Source organism: Herpailurus yagouaroundi, unplaced genomic scaffold (genome assembly GCF_014898765.1).
Source record: "Herpailurus yagouaroundi ecotype Mexico unplaced genomic scaffold, PumYag 160, whole genome shotgun sequence".
Classification (NCBI taxonomy): Eukaryota; Metazoa; Chordata; class Mammalia; order Carnivora; family Felidae; genus Herpailurus; species Herpailurus yagouaroundi.
The window spans coordinates 33634937-33660512 of record NW_024412401.1 but is presented as its reverse complement, the minus strand read 5'-3'; the positions used below and the strand labels follow the sequence as shown (position 1 = coordinate 33660512).

At 48.5% G+C, this 25576-nt stretch overlaps 1 protein-coding gene across 1 annotated transcript in view; it reads left to right on the top strand.

Annotated features, from left to right (window-relative positions):
* EPB41L4B (erythrocyte membrane protein band 4.1 like 4B) overlaps positions 1-25576 on the top strand; it is a 131080-nt gene that overhangs the window by 1794 nt on the left and 103710 nt on the right. The window contains exon 3 of the mRNA XM_040481174.1: positions 7-198. Within this exon, the coding sequence (XP_040337108.1) occupies positions 7-198 (192 nt within the window). The remainder of the gene's footprint in view (positions 1-6; positions 199-25576) is intronic.

The window sequence follows — 25576 nt, the reverse complement described above, 5'->3', positions numbered from 1 at the left end:
CGGGGGGGCCCGGCCGCCGCCGCCGCCGCCTCCTCGACGCTGCCCGCGGCTCCGGGGGGCAGCGTGTTCCCGGCCGGCGGCGGGCCCCTGCTCACCGGCGGTGCGGCGGTGCACATCTCCGCCGCCGGCGCTGCCAAGGCCACCCTGTACTGCCGTGTCTTCCTGCTCGACGGGACTGAAGTGAGCGTGGACCTGCCGGTGAGTGACGGGGCCGACCCGGGGTACTGACACCCCTTGGGGCAGCTCCCCTCCCCCGCTGCTCCCCTCTGGGAGATCCAAGGATCCCTTCCCCCTTCTCCTGCGATCACTTCCTACCCCTGCTTCCCTCTCGGGCCACCCCGTCCCGGTCTCTTCTGGAACCCCATCCGTGGCTTGTGCCCCCTCGTTGGGACACTGCGCTGCTGGATTGCGCCGTCTCCGGTTCCCACCTAGTCCTTTGGGCCTCACTCCCTCCCCAGCTCACCCAGTCCCCTCTTCCCGAGTCCCCGCCCCCTGGCGCGGGTGACCGGCGTTCCCCTTCCGCCCCCTGGGTTCCAGCGGGGGCCTTCTTGGTGCTGGGTTATTGCTTAGAAAAATCTCAAAGCAATGCGGGGCTGCCTCGAGGTGGCCTGCTTGCCCCCACAAAGTCGCCATCAGGCCTTGTGGAGACGGCAGGAAGGAGAAGCCTCGTCCCCAGCTGCCCAGCAGGTGCCCCAAGTTTGGGAGGCAGTGTAGGGACCATTTCTCTCCCTTTCTCGATGCCCGCCCCCGCCCCATCCCAAAGAGTCCCTACAGCCCTTAGTGTCGCGGGGGGGGGGGGGGGGGGGCAGGTGGGGGACTTGGGAGCTAACTCTAAAATCGACTCTCTTGGACCTGGCCAACTTTGCACCTGCAGAGCCCTTTGCTGGGGCGCCGGGAGTTGGCCTTGGGGCCCCCACGGGGCCTGGCGCGCCGGACTTTGCGCCCCGGGCAACGTGCGTGGGGCGGCCAAGGCACCCCCGGGCGGCGGCGCCGGGTCCCGGGCCACCCGCCCACAGGTGGTTGCACCCCGCCCCCCTGCAGCAGATAGCTAGGTTGGCGCTGCTGTCCCCGCCAGGGCGTCCGGCTTTCTAGCCCGAAGGGGCCAGATGTGATCAAATCAAATCCGCACATTAATGGGGCGCCTACTGGGCACCTGGCGCTGCGGCAGACGGTGCCTTTGGGAATCTTTGGGTGTGACTGAGGACACAGCGCTGATTGAGCTTTTAGGTGAATGTTACAGGTTATTCCGAGGGTTTCCTGCGGAAAAAATAACATACCCAGACTTGCAAAGGAAACACTTAGGCCTTACCTGGTGGGGGAAATTCTTTAGATTTCGGGAGAGAACTAGGGACCTGTAAGGGTTTTAGATGGGAAAATCAGAACCTGCTTGGCCTTGGAGTTTAATGCTGCCTTAGGTTTAATTTTGAGACAGTTGCAATTTATGGCAATTTTATTTTTGTGGTTCCTAGTGCTCTCCATAGAATATCATTTTGTTATGATAATACCCTTTTGGGGCCTTTTTATTCATGGAAAAGGAGCCAGCGTTCCTGTGCTTAGAGCTGTTGTCTTTAAAATAGCATGAAAATGTTACTCCTCCCCAGGATTGAGGCTTTCCAGCTTGTATTGAGCTGGGAGAGGAGGCCTGAAGAGCTTGGAGGAGTGGAGAGGTGGGCAGCTTCTGTGTGGAGAGGATGTGGCGTATTTTGCATCTCGGATCAGGGAGAGGAAAGCTCTCCATGGGAACTTTGACCGTGCTCCTTGAGGATTTTCTTGTCGGTTCCCCAGGGATGGTTCATTTTATAAAATGTATTGCTTCTGTCAGGTTTGTGCGACAGGCGTTAAGTGGTGTTTCTCAGATGAAAAATGCAAACTGAGTCAGGTGCATGTGTGGTGGATAGACCCAAACAGGTACACCAATGATCTGGTTGGGATTGGACCAGCAAGCCCAGCTCCGCGTGGGGGAGGGGGATGCTTACATTGAAAGGTTTCTCCACTTTACAAAAGGTTGCTGGACGAAAGATTTCCCCAGGTTTTCTTATGATGGCGGATTTCTCCATGCTTTAGGATGTGATGTCCTGAACCCGAAATTTTATTTATATGGACACACCCCATCCAAAGACAAAATGCGGGCTTTTGTCACGTGAGCCCTCCCGGAGGAATGATGAAGAAAAATTACCAGTGAGCACGGCTCATCGATTTAAAGATTTATTAGATATCAGAACTGCATCACACAGTCTCCTGTGCTCGTCTTCTCAGATCAGAGTGTGAGTTCCTGTAATTAATTCTCTGAGTACGAGGTTAGCACCCGGTGGCCAGAACCCAGTGAGTTTGTAGATGAATTTGTAGCACGCATGCTCCTTCCTAAGACCCATTTCACTGGGCTCACTTTTTATGCTATCCTGTTTGGCATTTAGCCCTGCTTATCATTATTTTCCTCTTCTGCTTTCCTGGATTTTTACCGCTTCCTGGGCTCTGGTGTTGCATTGCTGCCTGTCACACAGATAGGATTTACCTTTGGCCGCCATACCCCTAAGCTGGATTTTCTGTCTCCTGTCACTTCCCCAGGCACTCAGTGCGCTTGCCGGGCTAACTATGGCCCTTTGTAATTAAAACCCTCTGGTGGTGTTAGCTTCAAGAATTCCTTTGCTCAGCATACTAACAGTGGTTATGTGTTGTCATAGCCATTTTATTGGCCCTAATCTGGACACTTTAGGTTCTGAAATTGACTTGAACACAACAGCACTTTCAGTGTGACCATGCCAGGGCACCTTTTCTTGAGCATGTTCAGTGTGCCAAGCATTGTGCTGTGGACACAGGTGAAGGAGAGGTGGCCTGGAGGCTCTTGGGAAACACAGGTAAAAACATGCCTTTTTATTCTAAGTGATGTATGTGATGTGGCAGGCTCACCTTGACAGCGTCCTGGGGGATGGGCAGGTTAAGAGGGCTTCCTGGAGATTTTGACTCTTGGGGTCATAGGATCTCAAATCCAGTGTCCCCTGTGCATTTTTTAGAATACCTATTGTGTCAGGTCTACTCCTTGGCTAACTCGTGGCCAGTGGTTATATTTAGTAAAGGAAGAAGCAACTGTAATTGTCTTCAGCCATCCTCAGACGGGGTCTGTAGTCTCCTTGTCCTGTGGTAGGCTGCATCCCCTAGCATGCCGGCCCGTTTTTAACCTTTGCTGTGGTTTCTCAGTCTTTGGTAAAATGTGAACAAAAGGATCTTAAAAAAAAAAAATCCATCTGTAACTTGCTGGGACGCCTGGGTGGCTCAGTCGGTTAAAGCCTTTGACTCTTGATCTCAGCTCAGGTCACAATCTCAACAGTTTGTGAGATCAAGCCCCACATCGGGCTCCTGCACTGACAGCACAGAGCCTGCTTGGGATTCTCTCTCTCTCTCTCTCTCTCTCTCTCTCTGTCCTTTCTTTTCCCATGCTTGTGCTTACTCTTTCTCTCAAAATAAATAAATAAACTTAAAATAAAATGGGCTTGACAAACCCAGCTTCCAGGGGAGTCCCTGGCTCACCCTACAAGCCAGAGTGGTGCCATGAGCCACCCCTCTTCAGAAAACCTGTCCTTGGAAGGTGCTGCCTCCCTCTCCTTAGACCAGCCCTGCCCTGCCCAGCCCTCAGGTGTGGTCTGGTCCGAGCAGGGCAGGACTCCCTCAGTCCTACCCTAGACACTTGCCTTCTATTAATGCAGCCGAAGATCCCATTAGTGTGCTTGGCAGCGGCACCCGCTGTTGACTCATATTAGCTCTCTGTTGACTAAATCCCTGGCATCGCTTTTGCTCGTGAGGCTGTTGCTCAGCCCCGTCTCCCCCTCCCCTGCGTGCACAGTCTCCCGGCAGCTCTGTGTGGAAAGCTGTCGGGAGGTGTGTGTGACTGACTGGTTAGCGCTCCCGCCATGCCTCGGAGGGCACGGCTTCTTGGCCAGTGGTGGTGCCATTGGCACGTTTGCTTTCACCGAATCTGGGACTCAGCGTTGGCTCATTGTGGTTCAGTGCTAGTGGGGAGAACTTCAGACTTGGGAGATCCGTGCTGGAGCCTTTCAGGCTGGCTGTGTAGCCCTGGGCAGCTCGAATTCTGGGAGCATCGACTTCTTGGTCTTTCAAATGGGGACGTTGGGAGCATAACGCCACAAGGATGATATAAAGGCTTCAGTACACAGCAGGGTACTGAAGGGTTGCTCAGAGGTTGTAATCTTACACACTTCTCATACCGCCTCTTTGACCTGTGGAACCAGTTGGGAAGCAGGTCTAGTAACAGATGCTAAAAACAAACCAAAAAGAGCTGTGGTAGGAAGCCTAAACATCTTTTTTTTTTTTTTTATGTTTATTTTTGAGCGAGAGAGAGAGAGAGAGGTGAGAGAAGACAGAGAATCCCAAGCAGGCTCTATGCTGTCAACGTGGGAGCCTGATGTGGGGCTTGATGTGATGAACTGTCAGATTGTGACATGAGCTGAAACCAAGAGTCGGACACTTAACCCACTGAGCCACGCAGGCACCCCTAAACATCTTTTTTACTGGAAATCAGAAGTTATATGTAGTATGAGAGATGCTTTTTGAAACTTTCAGTTTTAATTTTTTTTTAATTTTTTTTAACGTTTTATTTATTTTTGAGACAGAGACAGAGCATGAACGGGGGAGGGGCAGAGAGAGAGGGAGACACAGAATCGGAAGCAGGCTCCAGGCTCCGAGCCATCAGCCCAGAGCCCGACGCGGGGCTCGAACTCACGGACCGCGAGATCGTGACCCGAGCCGAAGTCGGACGCTCAACTGACTGAGCCACCCAGGCGCCCCTCAGTTTTTATTTTTTAATTTTTTAAAAATGTTTATTTTTGAGAGAGAGAGGGAGAGAGAACGTGAGCAGGGGAGGGGCCGAGAGAGAGAGGAAACGGAGGATCAGAAGTGGGCTCTGTGCTGACATCAGAGAGTCTGATACGGAGCTCAGACTCACAACCTATGAGCTCATGACCTGAACTGAAGTTGGACGCTTAAGCCACTGAGCCACCCAGGCACCCCTGAAAGTTTCACTTTAGCTGAGAAGAGAATGCCTCCCCTGACACCCAATTGCAAGTTCTTAGAATTCTGGAAGTGGAATCTCTGATCCAGCTGAATGTATGTGATGGAACACAAAGAGCATATACCTTATTTTGGAGTTGAAAGGAACCCTAGACAGCACATATTCCGCCCTTTGTGTATATGGGAAACTGAGGCCTGTGGATAGAGTGACTTCCCGTTAGTCATTCAGGGAAGAGTTGGAACGGGTGAATTTGAGGTGAGTGTAGGATCAGTGGTAAGAAGGAAGACTGACCCCTAGTCCTGACACAGGACCACGGAGGGGGGATGAGATATGTTTCTGGCAGTTGGAAGTAGGACATATTTTCCTGAACAATGAGAAACTCCAGCAAAATGGTTCTCTGACTTCTGTGTACTCCAGAGTGCATCTGAGACTTTCTTTTCCTTCAGTTAATATCCCAGGGTCCACCCCCAGACTTTTTTTTTTTTTATATGTTTATTTTGTTTTTGAGAGAGAGAGAGAGAGTGCACGCTTGCTGCGTGCACAGTGAGGGGCGGGAGTGGTGCAGAGAGCGAGGGAGACACAATTCCAAGCAGGTTCTGTGCTCCAACTCACGAACCATGAGATCGTGACCTGAGCCAAAGTCAAGAGTTGGATGCTTCACCGACTGAGCCGCCCAGGTGCCCCCAAGCCCAGAATTTCGGATTGAGAGGTTCAGGAAATTGGACTTCTAACAAGTACCCTGGGTGATTCTGATGAACGTGGTCCCTTTGTATCCTTTGAAAAACTCTGGGTGTAGGACTGAGAGCTGAGGGTGGCCACGCTGTGCATTAAAAACTGCTGTAGGCAGGGAGAGGGCAATGACCATCTCTGAGCTGGGGGTTGACAGTATCCCTCCTGAGCTTTAGGGAGCCCACTCTTGACACACGGAGTGGAAGCTGGGGCAGGTGAGGGGTGACGAGGGCCTGGCCTAGACAAGTGGGCAGAGTGCCACAGCTGTTGGCCGGGGGAGTCCGTTGAGGGTGTGGGGATGGGGAGGCGGAGGCCTAGCGGGGTTTAGCTTGGAGGCAGGGAGGTCTTCACCTAAGTTGTGGGAAGAAATGGGGGAGGCCATATGGGATACCCCAAGAGATAGGGGCAGGCAGCACCTCATTTCCACCCTCTCTTGAGGTTCTGGCTTCCCTGGACACCTTGCCTCATCCTGGGCCCCTGGGGGGCCTGCCTTTTCCTGCCCTGGAGGGAAAGTATTGGCTCAGGGTGGTCTTTCAGTGCTGACTGCACCTCCACCCCATCCCAGCCCGGGATTGAGACCATGAGGAACCTTGGACCCCTACGTGGGTCATGTATTTGTGTATTTTTAAAAATACCTTTGTTTTGGGGTGCCTGGGTGGCTCAGTCGGTTAAGCGGCCGACTTCAGCCAGGTCACGATCTCGTGGTCCGTGAGTTCGAGCCCCGCGTCGGGCTCTGTGCTGACAGCTCAGAGCCTGGAGCCTGCTTCAGATTCTGTCTCCCTCTCTCTGACCCTCCCCTGTTCATGCTGTGTCTCTCCCTGTCTCAAAAATAAATAAACGTTAAAAAAAATTAAAAAAAAAATAAAATAAAAATCCCTTTCTTTTAAAGGAGGGATAGTTGGTGTTGGCGGTGGGGGGGGGGGGGGGCGGGGCTGGTGCAGGGAGGAAGAGAGGTGAATGGTAAACATCCTTTCCTTCCCAAATGGGATACAGGCATGACCTCTATCAAACTGTGGTTTCGCACTTGCTGGATCGTCAGTGTTAATTGGGGGAAGGAGGTGTCTGTTAGCCTTTCCCATGCCAGTAACATGACCCTACACTGGTCCAGGACCGAACAAATATTAACTTGCTAAGCACTTTCACGTGCATAATCTCATTGAATTCCATCCCTAGTGCACTGCTGTGGATGAAGGCACAGGTCTGTTTAATTTTGAAATAGCAAAAGGTCAGTGTATGTGTGGGGGGGTACTTTCCCTTAACTTTTTGCATAGGGACTTAGGAAAAAAAGCCACTCAGTAACCACAGAAATCCTCCACCCACAATTTGTCCTCAAAACACATGTTCATCCTTCTCTACTGCCTGAGTCCCTGTGCCCAGCCTTCTCCGCTCTGCCTGGAGGTTTCCCTCTGCAGGAACCTGGGCCTGTGGGCACTCCGGTTTCCTCCTCTGGCCCATGGCAACTGCCTGTGGGCAGGGTCAGCTGCCGATTCATCTTGCTGGGTTTTTTTTTTTCAGGTGGGTGTGTGCCTTTGTCCCCCACTTTCTTTTTTTTATTTTATTTAATTTTTTTTTTTTTAATTTTTTTTTTCTTTTTTTCAATGTTTATTTTTGGGACAGAGAGAGACACAGCATGAACGGGGGAGGGGCAGAGAGAGGGAGACACAGAATCGGAAACAAGCTCCAGGCCCTGAGCCATCAGCCCAGAGCCTGACGCGGGGCTCGAACTCCCGGACCGCGAGATCGTGACCTGGCTGAAGTCGGACGCTTAACCGACTGCGCCACCCAGGCGCCCCTGTCCCCCACTTTCATTTCACATCAGAACATGCTTAAAGCAGAAAGATTAGAAAATGTAGAGAAGCCAGTGAAGTGAAAACATCTAAAATTTCATCAGAGATAACCACGGTTGAAATTGGGGTGTATGGGGTGCCTGGGTGGCTCAGTTGGTTAAGCATCCGAATCTTGATTTCGGCTCAGGTCATGATCCCAGCTGGGGTGGTGGAATCGAGCCCCATATCTGGTTCTGTGCTAAGTGCAGAGCCTGCTTAGGATCCTCTGTCTCCCCCTGCCCCTCTCTCCAGCTTGTGCATACGCTCTCTCTAAAAAAAAAAAAAAAAAAAAAAAAAAAAAAAAAAATTGTGGTGTGTATTCATCTGTAGTTTTTTCTTTTTGTATTTAGATATAAAGATGTACTCAAAATGATAAACATGTATGGGTTGATGAATGTCTCTCCATCCCTTCAGCATAGTTGAATAGGGATCACAGACCCTGAGTTTGTGTCTCTTTGGGGTGGAGGCCCTCACCCCCCACCCCGCCTTGCATTCCCTGGGATCTGAGTGAAAGTGGGAGCCTCCATCACTGCTCCTGCCTGAGTGAGAAGCTAGTTCCCCATCCTCGGAGCCTCTCCTCACCATCATCTCTGCTTTCTGGAAGGTTAAAGGGCCTGCTGATGTGGCCATAGAATTCTGTCGAGCCTGAGGGCTTGGGTTCTGAACACCTGCTTTGGGGTAATCACAGTTCTCTCCCCTGCCAGGGCTGTGCATGCTCTGCTACCAGCCAGAGCCGGTCTGGCAGAGATGGGTGGGAGCCTTGCAGCATCCCAGATGCGCCCTCTCTGCCCCCCCAGGGCCCCTTCTGCAGCCTCTTTGGCTTCTCTCTAGACCTGGATTTATCTCACTAGTCCCACTTGATTTGAATGTCTTGTTTATTTTTAATTTTTTCCAAAACATGTTTTTGTTTACCTGTAGTGTATTTTCTTTAGTCAGCAAGGACTTACTGAGCACTTACAGTGCATTAAGCATTGGGGAGGGATCCAGGAAGGATGAGGTAGTTCGAATCTCGAAGGGGAAACAGTGTCAGCGCAGGGGTGAGCAGCTGAACTGTGGGGTGGAGTTGGAGATGGTTTGACGCCCAAAGTGGCATCACGTTGTCCCAAATGATGCACAGGAATTCAGCTGTAGATTTGGTCAGAAGGTGTCGGGGCAGAGGACCCAGCAGGTGCAAATTGCATGGAGGTTGGGAGCCAGAAAACCCCATTTCCTGGGCTCTGCACTCAAGTAGGAGAGGATTATGAGCTCTGGCTGTGTCCCTGAATCTTCAGAGAACAAGTGAGGAACCTTTAAAGTGCAGATGTGTATCTTGAGCTAATAAGAGCTGAGGCTTAACTGAGCATTTTCTGTATGCCTGGTGCTGTGCTAAGTGCGTAAGGGATTGGCTTGTTGAATTTTTGTAAAAACTTTGATGGTGTTATTGCTGTTATCCCTGATGTGTAGAGGGGAGAAATCGGGGCTCGGAAGACAGGTTAAAAAACTTGCCCATGTCACGTAGCTAGTAAAGGTAGACTCCAGCTTTAAGCTCAGACTGTCTGGCCATAGGACATTTGTGGTCTGGAATGGCCCTCTCACAGCAGGACCGGGCATTGGTGGGGTGGATGGTGGGTGGATTCTGAGCCTGTCCCAGGGGTCCTGAGGTGGATGGGGACCTCTGAGCCTCAGAAGGGTGTCCTTTCTTTGCAGGCCAGTTGGGATTTCCAGAGATCAGATTTATATCTTTAGTCATACTCATCGAACACAATTTCACTCAGAGTGCATTCTGGTTTGATGGCCATAAGTTTTCAACACTGAGGTCAGAAGTAGGCTTACATTATTAAGAAGTGCTTAATCGAACAACATTAAACTTAGCACACAGAACAGCATTTTGCATTTTCCCATTCCCAGCCTGCTGCATAGCAACTGCTTCCCTTCAGTCTTTGAGCTTTCCTATACATGTGCATAAACATGGTATCAGTTTTATTTTCTCCCATCCAAGCCTTCCTGACGAACCCCTCACTAATTGGGTGCCCTCTTTTGTGATTACTCGAGATTAAATATGCCCCTCAATCTCTGTATGTGTGTGTGCATGTGCGTGACGTGAGTAACACCTGTCTCTACCTGTCTTGGGACTGGCGGCTGATAGGCAGAGCACCTGGTATCTTCTCTGTTAGGCAACCCTGCCCCCTAGGCTTGCAGAATCCGTGTCACTTCCCTTAATAGCCACCATGTGGGAAGGTATCATTATCCCGTTTACACATGATCTCAGGGCGCATGTGGCCTTGGGCCACTCAGGTAATAAGTGTGGTAGAGCCAGAATTGAATCTGGGTTTCCTGACTCCTTTTCCAGTGCTCTTCCCCCAGCCCATGCTGTGCACACTCAACCTCCCTGTTTGAAATGTGTGCTCCTTGGAACTCCTTTTCGATTTGACCCTTCAGAATTTCATGCCATAACCGTCCCCCTCCCCCGCCCCTCCGCCCCTTGGTCATTCCTGTACTTCCTTGCCTTTCAGCCTCTTTGGCACTTGGGTTCTATCATTCTCAGGCTCTTTTCCCTAAAGTCCTAGCTGGCTGAGTGCCCAGCACTTCCTTGTTGGAGTTCAGAACTAGAAGATGGTATCCCAAGGGTCCTGTGCTACTTCTGGGATCATCTAGAGCTTCCCGGTTTCCCAGCATTGAGCGTGGTCCCAAAAGTAGGATTGTCCATGTGGCCAGCCCAGCTGGGAGGATGTGGACCGCCTGGTTCAGCAGGTGGCTGCGGAGCTGGCATCCCTCGGGCCCCGTCCTGTCTCCCCTATGCCTGTTTCTTTTCTTGTGAATGTTGTCGTCCTTACTGTATCTGACCTCTGTTCGGGCAGGCTGAGGGTCACAATGCTTCTACCTGCTTGCTTGCTAGGCTGCAACCACTTTGAACTATAGATTTGTGTGTGTGTGTGTGTGTGTGTGTGTGTGTGTGTGTGTGTGTGGCAGAATGTAAGTAACCGCTTTTAGATACACAGTTCAGTGGTGTGAAGCACATTCACATTGTTGTGCAACCGTCACCACCATCTGTCTCCGGATTGTTGTCGTCTTTCCAAACTGCAACTCTGTACCCATTAAACAAGAATTCTCCAGGCCCCTCCCCCCAGCCCCTGGCAACCACCCTTCTACTTTCTGTCTCTGTGGATTTGACTACTCCAGATAACTTATGTAAGTGGAATGGTATATTTATCCATTTGTGTCTGACTCCTTTCATGTAGTGATGGCTTTGAGGTCTGTCCATGCAGCACGTGTCAGAATGTTACTCCTTTTTAAGACTGAGTAGTATTCCAGGGCGTGTATAAGCACATTTTGTTTATCCATTCATCCAGGTGATGGAGTTTTGTGCAGGTCCGGGCCTTCCTAACTCCATCCTGCCTGTTCATTAGTGGCTCTGCCATCAGAGACTTGGATGTCCCCAGCCTTCCCCTCGTGGTTTTATTGACTCTTCTGCACAATGCTGGTATCCTCTCTGGTTATCTGATAGTTTCCCCCTTACGTTTTTGTCCGAATTTTTTGGTGTTGTCAGGTCCTCCGTCTTTAAATTTTTTAGTGATGAAAATATAAATACAAAAGAGTGTACATGAGTAGTTTAAAGAAAAATAATACAGTGAACATCCATGTACCCACCACCCCCAGCTTAAAAACAAAGACCTCACTAATGCTGTGAAAGCCCCCCCACCTCCTCCCAGCCACACTCCCTGCCCTACTGCTCTCCTGAAATTCGTCTCTCATCCTTTCCTTTTCTATATTCTAGGTTTACTGCATGTGTATGTTTCTCTAAATGATATATTGTTAGTTTTGTATGTCTGTGAACTTTCTGTAAATGGATTTTTTCAGTATATTGTGTTCATGAGATTCGTCCATATCGATGAGCTAACTGTAGTTGTTACTGCTTGGTAGTATTCCATTGCACGAATCTACTGAAATTTATCCTTTGCTGGTGGACATTTGGAATGTTTCCAGTTTGGGGCTGTTAGGAAAAAATGCTGCTTTGAACCTCCTGGAATTGGTCTCCTGGTGCATATATGCAAGCAAACGTCTCTCCTGGGCACGCGGTGGCCAAGAGGGCCGTGGGCAGGGCCTTTCAAGATCCTGCAAAATAGTTTTCCCAGAGTCCCAGCCATATGCAAAAGCATCTGTGAATCCACTCTTCCACACTTGGCATCATGCAACTTTTTTTGTTTTATTTTACCATAACCATATTTCCTCCTGGAATGTTTTGTTCTGTGATTTTTGCCTGGTTTTCAGTTGTCCTATTTTTCTTACTGTGTTCAGGGTTTTCCCAGCTCGTCTTTCTGAGATTGTCTCCCAGGCCCCTTGTTCTTCTCAGGTAACGCCCGTGGAGCAAGCGAGAACACCTGTGTCCGAGTCACCATGCAGGCCTTTCCTCACTACGTGGGGATTCGTGTTTTGACTTCAGTTTCGCTGTGCGTGAACTGAAGTACTTGCTGCTGGTGGCTGTTGGCGAGCAATTGTAGGGTCTAAATGGATTTCACCTCAATTCTGCCTACTTTTTTTTTCCTCAGTTTTTATTATTGAAATTTCTAAGCACATTCAAAAGTAGAGAGAACCCCATGTACCCACCACATAATGAACGTAATGAACCCCAAGTACCCATTATCGAGTTTCATCTCCCACGTCTGACCACTCTTATTCCGTCTGTATCCTCACTGCTGTCCCTTCCTGATTATTTTAAAGCCAATTCCAAACCTGTAATTTCAAAGTTGTATTTCAGTACACATTTCAAAAAACATAAGGGCTGTTTTTATAAATATATCCACTATACTAGTAAAAAAACAAAAAACAAACCCATAACAGTTTTTTGGTATCAGATATTTAGTCAGTGTTCAAATTTTCCTGTTTGGTTGTCAGAAAGGCCCTTTCATTGCATTTGGTTGATATTCTATGTAAAGGTCTTTTTAAAAATTTTTAAAAATATTTTTCCCTAGCTTACTGAGGTATAATTGACAAATAAAAATCATATACATTTGAGGTATGAAGCTTGGTGATTTGATATAGGTATAAATTGCAAAAACGGTTATTGTGCACCAACTAATGAACATACCTATCCACTGCCTCACCAGTTACAGTTTTTGTGTGTATCCTAGTAAATTTCTAAGATCCACTGTCTTTTTTTTTTTTTTCTGAGAGACAGAGAGAGAGAGAGAGAGAGAGGAAGAGAGAGGAAGCATGAGTTGGGGAGGGGCAGAGAGAGTGGGAGAGAGAGAATCCCAAGAAGGTTCCTCACTGTCAATGCAGAACCCGATGCCGGGCTCGAACCCACAAACTGTGAGATCATGACCAGAGCCAAAATCTGACAGTTAACCGACTGAGCCACCCAGGCACCCCGAGATCCACTGTCTTAGCAAATTTCAGTTTCAACATTTTAATTAACTGTAGTCCCATTGCTGTATATTAGACCCCCCAGAACTTGTTCATTTTATAACTGAAAGTTTGTACCCTTTGACCAACATCTCCATTTTCCCCACCCAACAATTTAAAGCACTTAATCTAGAGTTTTCCCCTTCCCCCACCTTTTTTTTTTTTAACACTAATTTGTTGATTTGTCCTATAATAGTTTCCCACTTTCTGGATTTTATCGATGGCATCCTCAACATTTAGTTACCCTGAGATGCACTTGGTATAGAGAGCTGGCATTGTTTAAAGCGTCTGACTCAGGGCATACAGAGAACAATAAGACAGGTTTTTTGCCCTCAAGAAGGTTGTGTGGAGACAAGTTATTACACCTGGTGTGAAGAGTGCCATAGAGAACTTCAAGCTCAAAGAAAGGTCTATTGGTGGGACTGAGTGGGCAAAATGGGCAGCCAGAGAATTTCAGAGAGAAAGTTGGGCTCTGAAGACAAATGGGAGAACAGCCTTCCTGGTGGCCAGATCAGCATATGCAAAGGCACGGAGGCTTGAAGTACTACATCCAAGATTCCTGCTCCTTGCTCAGGCCCTGCCAGTGCATCCAAGCATCCTCTGTTTTTCACTGGATATTGCTTCTTTGAAAAGGTCCAAAGTTTTTATCTCTGGAGTTTTCAGTAGATTTGATGAAAGAGTGCCTGTCTTTTCTTTTTCTCCTGTGTCTAATTCCTGTTTCTTCATCAGCTCCTTGACTGAAGGTTTGTTTTTTTTTTTTTTTTCAACGTTTATTTATTTATTTGGGACAGAGAGAGACAGAGCATGAACGGGGGAGGGGCAGAGAGAGAGGGAGACACAGAATCGGAAACAGGCTCCAGGCTCTGAGCCATCCGCCCAGAGCCCGACGCGGGGCTCGAACTCACGGACCGCGAGATCGTGACCTGGCTGAAGTCGGACGCTTAACCGACTGCGCCACCCAGGCGCCCCTTGACTGAAGTTTTGAATGCCTCCTTGACCTTGGACTCGTTTTTTCTCTAGTGCACTCCTGTTTGGGTTCCTTTACGTTTTCTGGGAGGCCCCCGGTGAGCCCTTTCCATCTGTCCCGGCTGCAGGTGCCAGCAGACATTTTAGGGAACAGAATCAATGAACTCTTCAGAGAGAAGGGAGATGGGGCAGATGGCAGGGCAGTGGGACCCACTGGGTTGTGCCCCGAAAGGAGCCCTGGGAGATCACATGGTCCAGAGCCTCATTCTGGGATGGCAGGTCTTTCCTGTCTGCCTTGGAACCCTCGCTGCTGCTCACCTGTGGCAAATGAGCAGTAATTAGCGTGTAAGAAGAGCGGTTTCCTGCACACAGCCCTCCTGGCTGCTCCCGATGTCTGTAGTCAGCTGACGGTCAGCAAGCTCTTTGCCTCTCAGACTCCCCTACCTCTCCTGAAAGCCGGCTGTGATTCTCCCCCTGGCCCAGAAGAAGCATTGCCTGCCCTGTCGCCTGGCCTAGAAATGGACACGGGCTTCATCCAGGGAAGACCAGGTAAACTGTAAAAGGCTTATGAAGGTTAGTTATTAACCCGCAGTGCACTCGGACAGCCCGTCACACGGCATCTCGCTTACCGGACTCCTTTTATTGCTCCTGTTTGCCGGGGCCAGAGACTCGAGGTCCGAGCCGTGTACTCGGTCGGTTGCAGCCTGTATCGAGTGGCACGAGTGCTGCATGGATGGCCCTGAGAGTGGCCGGTCGGAGTCCAGGGAGGGGCTCAGACTCACCCGGAACTGGCCCCGGTCCATGCATACGAGCTGGCAGTGGCACAACCCATGGGATTCTCGAGGATGAATGCTGAAACCAGGAGGTCCGTCCGGATGGTGGGATATTTTAATGGGAGAGCGGGGAGTCCAAGGTCGGAAGTATTTATTCAGGATGTGTCAGTATTCTATAGAGGGTTTATTTTGCTTTGAAGTCCAAAAGTATTTAGCTTTGTTCTAAAAGCCATGGTGGATAGTTCCTCTGAGACCCCTGAAGAAAAAAAATGCAAAAGTTACGTGCCGTCTTCTGAAAGAAACAGAATCGTGTGTACTTGAATTACTGGAACGTGCCATTCATCTTATTAACTCACTTCGGGGAAGGAGCTCTTCACATAGATGAGTTGTCCAGAGAGCTACAGTTTGTTTCCTGACAAGGCCTGTTTTATTTCAGCTATTTCACTGGTTAACAACAGCTACAAAAAAATAGACCTCATCCGCTACGCTTGAGGCCCGGCGTGGGAACTCTGAAGTGGTTAAAAAGGTGGGGCCTGCTCACAAAGAGCTTAGTTGGGGTCGGGTATGGAATTATTCTTGCATTGCATTGCACATCTCGTGTCCCTCTTAAAAAGGAGAGCGAATGACTTGAACCTTGCTGTGGTCACCTAGGGTCAGCGCGCGAACAGTCGCGGTTTAAGGACGCCCCGTGGTGTCAGGCTTGTACGTCATCTGGGTCCTGGGGGTCCGCTCGGTACCGTGTTCCAGCCTTCCGCACACCACTGCTGTCTTTACTCCCTGGCCTCGCCCGGGCACACTCCAGGCTGCCACCTCCAGGGACCCGGTGATCACGGTGTTTGAAGACTCCCAAGGTGATTCCATTGTGCAGCCAAGTTCGAGAACCAGCGTTCCACAGCGTCACACCCCTTCCATTTGTGTAGTGTTTGGATCGAGCTTTCACCTTCCGTGGTGAAATATTTAATCCTCATAGCACCTTTTTGAGAGAGTTCTGGGCATTCCGGTTTTATAGAAAGCTCAGCAGGGAGATTTTTGCCCATCCCACAGCTAGTAGATGTCAGAACCAGACCTAAAATCCTTTCCAGGCTCTCCGTATTCCACACGGGCCTTCCCCAGGGCTCCCATCCTGTGGTGTCTCTGGCAGCCTCCACCTGCAGCCCCCACACTTTCCGTCTCACCTGCGTACTTTTGCTGTGTTCTTCCCCTTCTTACTGGCCGGTTCTTACCTCAGAAGGGTCTAACCATCTTTCAGGGCACATCTCAGATGCTACCACATGCATGAGGTTTGCCCCCAGCACCCATCCTGCTCCTACAGAGCATTTCCTCTTCCTGTCAAGACCCTGTGGGGCACTTCTGCCTTGCATGGGAACCGGTACATTTCCTGTCATAGGAGTTGTCTACGTAGTAATTTGAGTAATAGGAAACATTATTGACTTTTTTTTTCTTTTTTGCAAGTGATTTTCTTTTGGTAAACCACACATAAAAAATTTATCATTAGGGGCTTCTGATGGCTCATTTGGTTAAGCATCTGACTTTGTTTTTTTTTTGTTTGTTTTTTTTTTTTAATTTTTTTTTCAACGTTTATTTATTTTTGGGACAGAGAGAGACAGAGCATGAACGGGGGAGGGGCAGAGAGAGAGGGAGACACAGAATCGGAAACAGGCTCCAGGCTCCGAGCCACCAGCCCAGAGCCCGACGCGGGGCTCAAACTCACGGACCTCGAGATCGTGACCTGGCTGAAGCCGGACGCCCAACCGACTGCGCCACCCAGGCGCCCCAAGCATCTGACTTTGGCTCAGGTCATGATCTCATGGCTTGTGGGCTCGAGCCCCGCATCAGGTGAGCCCCGCTTCTTTCTCTTTCTTTCTCTCTGCCCTTCATGGGATTCTCTCTCTCTCTCTCTCTCTCTCTCTCTCTGTCTCTGCCTCTCTGTCTCTTAAAAAAAAGTTATCATTAGTGACATTTGGTGCACTCACAGTGCTACATCACCATCATCACTACCTAGCTCCAGACCATTGCCACGATCTCAGAAGGAAACGATATACCCATTAAACAGCCATTCTCCATTCTCCCCTCCTCCCAGCCCCTGGCGACCACGAATCTATTTTCTGTCTCTGTGGATTTGCCAACTGTGGATATTTCGTATAAACAGAATCGTACCAAATTCCGCTTTGTGTCTGGTTTCTTTCACTTAGCATAGTGTTTCCAGAGTATATTGACCATTAACTTTAACGTAAGCACTTTACATGGCTTGACTCATTGACTCCTCACAACCGTATTAGTTAGATATCCTCTGTTAGCATCCTCATGATACATTTGAGGAGATTAAGGCACAGAGAAGTCAAGCAACATACTGGAGCCCACACAGCACATAAGTGCTCTTGGCCTCTTCATTGTCCCACTGGTGTCTGCTCTGACTGCTGTTGACCTTGACCTTTAGAGATTAGAAGTATAAACTTAACATGTGAAGTGGAAATTGAAGGGCAACTTGAAGAGAGAATTAATCTACAACATCAGAACAACATATGCTACAGCTCCAGGAGCAGAAATGTTGAGAGGTACCCCTCAGGAAACCGCAGAGCAGAAGAACCAGGATGGATTCTACAGTTCAAGTTCCTGATTTAATCAGAGTGGGTCAGTTTTGTTATAGATTTCTCTCAAATGTCTTAGGATTGATTAGTATATTTTTGAGAGAGAGGGAGAGCACGAGCAGGGGAGAGGCAGAGAGAGACACACACAGAATCTGAAGCAGGCTCCAGGCTCTGAGCTGTCAGCACAGAGCCCGATGCGGGGCTCGAACCCACACACTGTGAGATCACGACCTGACCTAAAGTCGGACGCTCAACCAGCTGAGCCACCCAGGCGCCCCAAACAGGTTCTTAATCTTTACGCTGTATTACCTCTTATATGTGAAGAAAGGTGTGGAGAGATATGGTCCTTGTCATGGGAGGGAGAAATTTTATCATTGCAGCCACAAGAGAAGCTGCGCTTTGGTTTAGAAGGATCCACAGTGGCCCCGAGAAGGCACATTAAGTTCCCTGAGAAGGGAACTTAAGGCTCACGATAGGGCCGAGGTTGCCCACAGATTCTGAGCCCTGCTTAGAATGTTGGATCTTCATGTATGTTCTCATTCCCATTTGGGGGTAGCTAAACCCAGAAAGGAATGTTTGTTCTTTTGACTCTTTGGAGCTCTGTGCCGCCTCCTTATGCTTCCCAGATAACCATAGTACCAGGCAGAAAGACCGGGCACGATCGTAGCTGGACAGGGGAAGTTGTGTAGAGGTGGATTTTCTTTTGGGGGGGGGGGGGGGGGCGCTGCCGGGGAGGGGACCGTTGGGTCGATTTTGACATTGAATGGTGGAGGATTGGCAGTCCAGGTGGAAGAGCAGCGTGAAAGGCCGCCTCACCAAGGAGGGCAGGAGGAGGATGTGTCTGAAGCCCAGAAGCAGGGGGGATAGGAAGGGAGACTGACCCCACTGGACTCGTGGAGTTTGGCTCTGTGGGGGTGATGAAAGGTGGACGGTGAGGCTAAGAGGCTGTTACCTGCACTGTGTGTCTAACTTCGGGTGATGCTAGGCATGGGCAGGAGAGGCATGTGCCGTGGAGTTTGAGGACCTGGAATCCAGTGGATTTGGTGGCTGGGTTGAGGAGTAGGATTGACGGAGAAGCTGAGATAGGGCCCCCGTGTTCTGTGCGTGGCAGGTTGGTGAGGTTGAGAATCCTGGGGGCAGAGCAGCAATAGAGAGGGTCCTAGTACTGTGTTGGTTTGGTCTTTGGTTTTTTGTATAGTTTGCAAATGTAAGATTTTTTGTGTTTTCTTTCTTTAAAAAAAAGTACCTCCAAATGGTGTAAGTTTTGAGAGAGAGAGAGCAAGTGAGAGCGGTGGAGGGGCAGAGAGACAGGGGGACAGAGGATCTGAAGCGGGCTCTGTGCTGACAGCAGCGAGCCCGATGTGGGGCTCGAACTCACGAACATGAGACCATGACCTGAGTTGAAGTCAGATGCTCAACCGACAGAGCCACCCAGGTGCCCCCAAATGGTATAAGTTTTCAGGTGCCGCAAAACCTGGATTCACTGCTGATTGTGCTTTTAATTTTTGTTTTAACGTTTATTTATTATTGAGAAACAGAGCATGAGCATGGGAGGGGCAGAGAGAGAGAGAGAGACACAGAATCCAAAGCAGGCTCCAGGCTCTGAGCTGTCAGCCCAGAGCCTAACACGGGGCTCGAACTCACAAACCGTGAGATCGTGACCTGAGCCAAAGTCGGACACTCCACCAACTGAGCCACCCAGGCACCCCCACTACTGATTGTGTTTTAGATGAGGCCAGTGTGAGGGGCCAGATCAGACGCCTTGGGAAGAGTCTGGAAAGGGTTTGAATGCAATTCATGTCTGACAGGGCCAGCTGGGAGGCCGGGACAGAGAACAGGAGCTGATGTCTGCGTATCTGTAGATGCTTGTCCTCTACCAGGCGCTGGGCCGATTGTATTACGTGACTTTCTCAGCTCACACAGAGTCTCTGAGCATAGGTGCCTGTTCTTCTGCCAGTATTTTTACAAATGGGAAAAGGTTCTGCTCTTTCGCCTTCCAAATCTGGGCAGGGTTGACATTTTCAAGGAAGAACAAATAACGAAGAGATAGGCATTTGTTGAGTGCCTGCTGTATACACAGAGCAAGGCAGGGGGCTGGGTGGATAGAAGACTGAGTCAAAGATGCATCTTTTCCCTTAAGCAGCTGCCAGTTTAGTGAGAAGATGTGTCTTTTGTGTTCACAGAAAACTCCACAGTTTTTCCATGCTTTACTCCTGTTTTCTTGCTTAAGGAGGAAGAACCAGGGCAGGAGACAGGAAAAAAAATAGCGATAAACACCTTGCTTCATGGAGTATATTGCAAGTCAGCTCTTGTCAGTCAGAGCTCTGAGAGAGTCACTGCTAAAATATGCAGCAACTGGTATCTAGAACATGAGACCCAAGGAAGAAAGCAGGACTTGAGTAATCCATTGAAATTCATGGCTCCGAATCCCAGCATTGGTTATTTTTAGTCTCAGTTGTTTATCTTCTAGCTATCCACATAAGATGGTGTGAGAAGGTGATGAGGATGTGTCTGTATGGTTTGGCCCAAACTGACTTTTAAAACTGCTCTTTTCGTATTCCCATGCATCACGTGGGGTGAAGCAAACCTTCCACAGAAAAATACCCCCTGCATATGATTCCATGTATATGCAGTTCTAGAACTGGCAAAACTAGCCTGTGGAGAAAACAAATAGGAATAGCTGGGGCTTCCGGGGGCGGGGGGGCGGCGGGGTGTGCTGGAGAGGGCCACTGGGATCGACGGGGAAGGGGCACCTGGGCACTTTATTGGGAGACGGGAATATGCTGATGGTACCAGGGGGTGTGTTGCACACGTTTCCACCTGTCAGAATGAAACAGCACAGATTTGTGCATTTCAGTGTCAGTAAATTTTTTACCATGATCCCCACAAACGATGTGTAAAAAATTAACGGAGGGCACGTAAAAAATTAATGGAGGGCGGGGGGAGGAACGAATAAAAAGGATACAGAATGTTGATAATTTTAAAGCTAAGTGACAGGTGTTTACTACACTGTTCTGTTTTGTGTCTGTTTGAAATGGTCTGTAATAAAACATTTATTTTATTAAAAAATGTTTTTTAACATTTACTCATTTTTGAAAGACAGAGACAGAGTGCGAATGGGGAAGGGGCAGAGAGAGAGGGAGACACAGAATTCGAAGCAGGCTCCAGGCTCCAAGCTGTCAGCATGGAACCCGATGTGGGGCTTGAACTCACAGACCTCAAGATCATGACCTGAGCCGAAGTCGGCCGTCCAACCAACTGAGCCACCCAGGCGCCCCTATTATTTTATTTTTTTTAGAAAAATGTTGATTTTTATTTTTGAGAGACAGAGTGCAAATGGGGGAGGGGCAAAGAGCGAGGGAGACACAGAATCTGAAACAGGCTCCAGGCTCCAAGCTGTCAGCATGGAACCCGATGCGGGTCTTGAACTCACAGACCTCAAGATCATGACCTGAGCCGAAGTCGGCCGTCCAACCAACTGAGCCACCCAGGCGCCCCTATTATTTTATTTTTTTTTTAGAAAAATGTTGATTTTTATTTTTGAGAGACAGAGTGCAAATGGGGGAGGGGCAAAGAGCGAGGGAGACACAGAATCTGAAGCAGGCTCCATGCTCTGTCCCCCCCTCCCCCCCGCCTTTTTTTACAGGGTTTTTTTTTAAGTGTTTTTTTGTTTGTTTTTAAGAAAGAGTAGATTAAAATTGTTGATTCCTCCTTTCAGGAATCCAGTGAATTCTCTTTCCAGAGAAGTCTGGTCTCCTAGGGAAAATGCAGGATCTCTGGGCACTGGCATTGGTCCCAGCCGGCACTGGCTGTGGCCTCTCCCAGTTTGCTTACTTTCTGCCTTGCTGGTGGCCATGAATCTTGAACTCTGGCTTTCTCCCACTGGCACCTGCCACCACCCCTATTTTTTTGTCCCTGTCTTTTTGCCGTCCCTTTGATCCAGGAACAACCTCCCCTCCTATGGGACTTTGACCATCCCACTCCACCCATGCCTGGCTCCTTCTTATCTCAGACTCTCTGACTCCTTGAGGGCTCCGTGATTCCAAGTCATTCTCTGCTGTAAATCCACTTCAGTCTCCTTTCTCTTCCGCTTAGGGTCGTAAAGTGCCACCTGTGTGTCTTTGTTCAGAGATACAAGGTCTGTGAATTGGAGGGTTACCATCTCCACACTCCTCTGCAGCTGTAAACCAGTACATGCTGTGTGATTCAACTACTATGAACTTCAGAACAGGCAAAACAAACCTGTGCCACCTGTGGAATGGAAGGAAGGGGTAGAACTCGGAAAGAGGCACATGGGGCCTTCTCGGAGTCTGGTAATATTCAGTTTGTTGACCTGGATGGTGGTTGCACAGGTACATTCACTTCTGATAATTCCTTGAGTTGTACACGTTTGACCTGTGCACTTTTGTCTATGTATGTCACCCTTCAATTAAAAAGTAGACCAGAGGCACCTGGGTGGCTCAGTCGGTTGGATGTCTGAGTCTTGATTTTGGCTCAGGTCATGATCCCAGGGTCGTGGGATCGAGCCCTGTATCGGGCTTCTCAATGGGCACGGAGCCTGCTTGAGATTCTCTCTTCCTCTCACGTGGGTTCTGTCTCTGTCTCTCTCCCTCAAAAAAAAAAAGTAAACTAGGTGTCTATGTAAGGCTTTTAAAAATCACCACATTTCACATTTAAAAATTCAAATCTGTAGGCTTTTATAAAAATAAATATGGGAAGATCTGAATTTGCATAGAGTGGCAGTTGGCTAGGTCTGTGTGTCACTGCCCCATCCACACCCTATTGCTCATGGTCCACCTCACTCTTGTGGAAGTCCACGTCTGTGCTCTGTTCCCGTTCCTCATTCTGTGCACCTCCAGCAGGAATCCTTCAGAGTGCCTTGTGTGTGGGTGGTACCTGCATAAGTAACCCCATGCAGATTTCCCTCCTGGTTTAACGTTCTGTTGGTCTCTCAGAAGGTCCGAGGGTTGTGGTGGGTCGGGGTGTCAATGCCTGGCTTAATGGCAGTCTCATGGGAATACCTTCCGACGTAGATTTGAAGTCCTGAGGCACTAGGATCTCGTGTGTTAAGACATTCCAGGTGAATTAGTTCTGCTTGAACTGGGCAAAATTGGGGTTAGCTTATGACCAATCCATAGCAGTTAAAGAAGTTACTATATTTGTACCTAGGTGTTAAGTTCTGTAAATAATTTCCTATTTGCATACTCTATTTTAAATTAACATTCCACAGTGATACTAGTTAATGCCTGTACCTGGCTGGGTATTCTGTGGTTGCTTTTAAAAATACATAAAGGATTGGAAAAAAATTTTTCTTAGTTAATGGATATGAAAGGCTAACTTTTTGGGTGGCGAATTTACAGTCGAGATTCTTATGAGAGTTCATACTAACCACAAACCACATACCTCAGGGAAATAATCTTGTTAATGCCATCCTTACAAATCCAAAGCTGCAGGCTGTAAGCATCACACCCTCCTTTCCTCCATCTGAATGTGTCATTCTCTGCCTTCTTCTTCTTGCAGGAGATTTTTTTTTAAGACTATTGAGTCACCAAAAAAAAAAAAAAAAAAAAAAAAGAGAGAGATTGAGAAGAAAAATCGAAGGCCAACTATAAAAAGGCAACTTTATTTGTATACTCCTCCATCACATGAATGGATGTGGTGCCTCAGTTACAGTTTTATGTCTCTAACTGCCAAGCTTACCATAGACAAGGTTGAAAGTCTTATGTGCTTTTGCACTCATTAACTTTTTTGAAAATTGTACATTTACACAGGGCCAAGTAAAGAGCCCCAAAGTTCTAGGCCTTAGCAGTTGGCGGGATCACTTAAAGTTTCAAAATGTAGGCAAATTTGCTAGTTGGGCTCATCGTCCATACTTACAGAATACCAGCTATAGGTGTGGGACCCAAGGAAGTTGGGCTCCAAGACCGTGCCGTGGCTCTGAGTCCCAGGGCTTAGAGGCTGAGGTGCTGGGCATAGCCCTGGCTCTGCTGTGTGTTTTCATCTTCTCCTCACGTCACTCGGGGCTGTGGCATCTCCGTTTGACAGACAGGAAACAGACTCCAAAAGGCTAAGGGGCTTAGTTGGGGTCATGCCGGTAGTTGAGTGGTGGAGCCCAGATTCAAACCTGATTCTGACTGGAAACCGGTTGCCTCCCTGTATTAGATTGCTCAGGCTGCCATAACAAAGTGCCACAGACTGCGTGGCTTAAACAGACGCATTTATTTTCTCCAGTTCTGGAAGTCTGAGATCTGGGCTTATAGACGGCCGTCCTCTTGCTGCCTTTCTCCTCCCCGTCTTCGTGTGGTCTTTTCCCTCTGTGCGCGGGCATCCCTGATGTCTCTGTGTGCGACCTCATATCTCTCTCTCTCTCTCTCTCTCTCTCTCTCTCTCTCTTTTTAAAGTTTTATTCATTTATTTATTTTGATAGAGACAGACACAGCATGAGTGGGGAAGGGGCAGAGAGAGAGAGGGAGACTGAGAATCCCAAGCAGGCTCTGTGCTATCAGCACAGAGCCCAATGCGGGGCCTGAACGCACAAACTGTGAGATCATAATCTGAGCCGAAACCAAGAGCCAGGGGATGCTCTATTGACTGAACCCCCAGGGGCCCTCATCTCTCTCTTTATGAGGATACTGGTAAGATACCAGTCAGATAAGAGCAGGGCCCACCCTAATGAACTCATTTGAACTTAATTACCTGTTTGATGACTCTCTCTTCCAATACGACCACATTCTGCAGGATTGGGGGTTTATGACATTTGAGAGGACACAGTTCAGCCCGTGACACACTCCACATATCATCGGCTAACCGTGGGGCAAGCCCTGTTAATCTTCATTTCATTTCATTCATTTTTTTTTTGATGTTTATTTATTTTTGAGAGAGAGAGAGAGAACGAGTAGGCGAGGGACAGAGAGAGAGGGAGACAGAGGATCCGAAGCAGGCTCCATGCTGACAGGGGAGAGCCCAGTGTGGGGCTCAAACTCACGAACCTCGAATTCATGACCTGAGCTGGAATCAGAAGCTTAACCAGCCGAGCCACCCAGGAGCCCCATTTCATTTCATTCTTAAACATCCTTACCAGGTAAGAAATTCCCTGACACCATACTCAGCCTGAGCTGGGACAGACCCCCGTGCTGACCCCAGAGCCTGTGCCTTCAGCCACTGCATCACGGGGTGTGTTGTGACATCTGGAAGTTTGCATTCAGAGCCGTGAAGGGCTCCACAGAGAAGAGGGAAACGATCACCAGGGGACTAGGGAGTTCAGGGCGGCTTCATGTGTCGATTTATTTTGTAAATTGAGTTGCGGTCATAAATCACAGGATGGATGGGGGCAGTTGTCCACCCAAAGGTAGTTCTCTTCATGTTTCTTGGCTGGTTTCCCTGGGAATTTGTTGCATATTTATTTATGTGGAGTTATTTGCTTTCAGAATTGCATGGCGGGGGAATCTGCAATCTGGCTGCAAAAAGTAATTTGGCAATTTATTTTCAGGGCTGCCCTTCTTCCAGCAGCTTGTTTCAAACTCAACCTCTGGCACAAAGGCATCCATCATTTTAATTGTATGTTACTGTTTAGTCAGGCACAAATTTGTTTCATTTTCTTTTTCCTTTCTCCTGTGGGTCTTTTTTTTTTTTTCCTGAACCACCATTTAAAAAAGCCAAAAATATTTCCCCAAACCAAGCACTTTTTATAGTCGAGGAGTTTTTAACACTGAGATTTCTGGTTTTTCGGTATTGCGTATTTGGTTCTTAACCTTTCAGAAATGCTAGGCTTGCCTGTTGTTCCTTTCCTGTTCAGATAGACATCCATAATGTCATGTCAAGGTTGTCCCAAGACAATTGTATCGGTCCCAGGGTCAGAAGGTTCACATTCTATTCCTGGCTTTGCATTGGCTGCCTGGCAACATGACCTGCCTCTTGCCTCATTTTTCCCCACCTGTAAAATGAGGGACTTGAATGCACTGATTTCTAGAACATTCCTACGTTCTTGCTTGGTAACTTGGATGTTGAGTAGGGCTCCTTACCAAGACCTGCTCACTATGGCTATCTACAGATGCCCACCAGGGAGAGTAGTCTGTTCTATATCAAATACTTTTACTCTGCTTGGTCACAGATGATGGCATTTTTTAGTTCAAGGTTAGAAATCAATCCTGTATCCCTCAGAAACGTTCTAAGGGATAAAATCATTGATTCCACAAAGTTACATAAGGTAGAATGTTAACTTTGGTGTCCAAAGCATAAATGATGTAGCTTTTGTTGTCACACATACTTACTTTCTATGAAACCATGTTA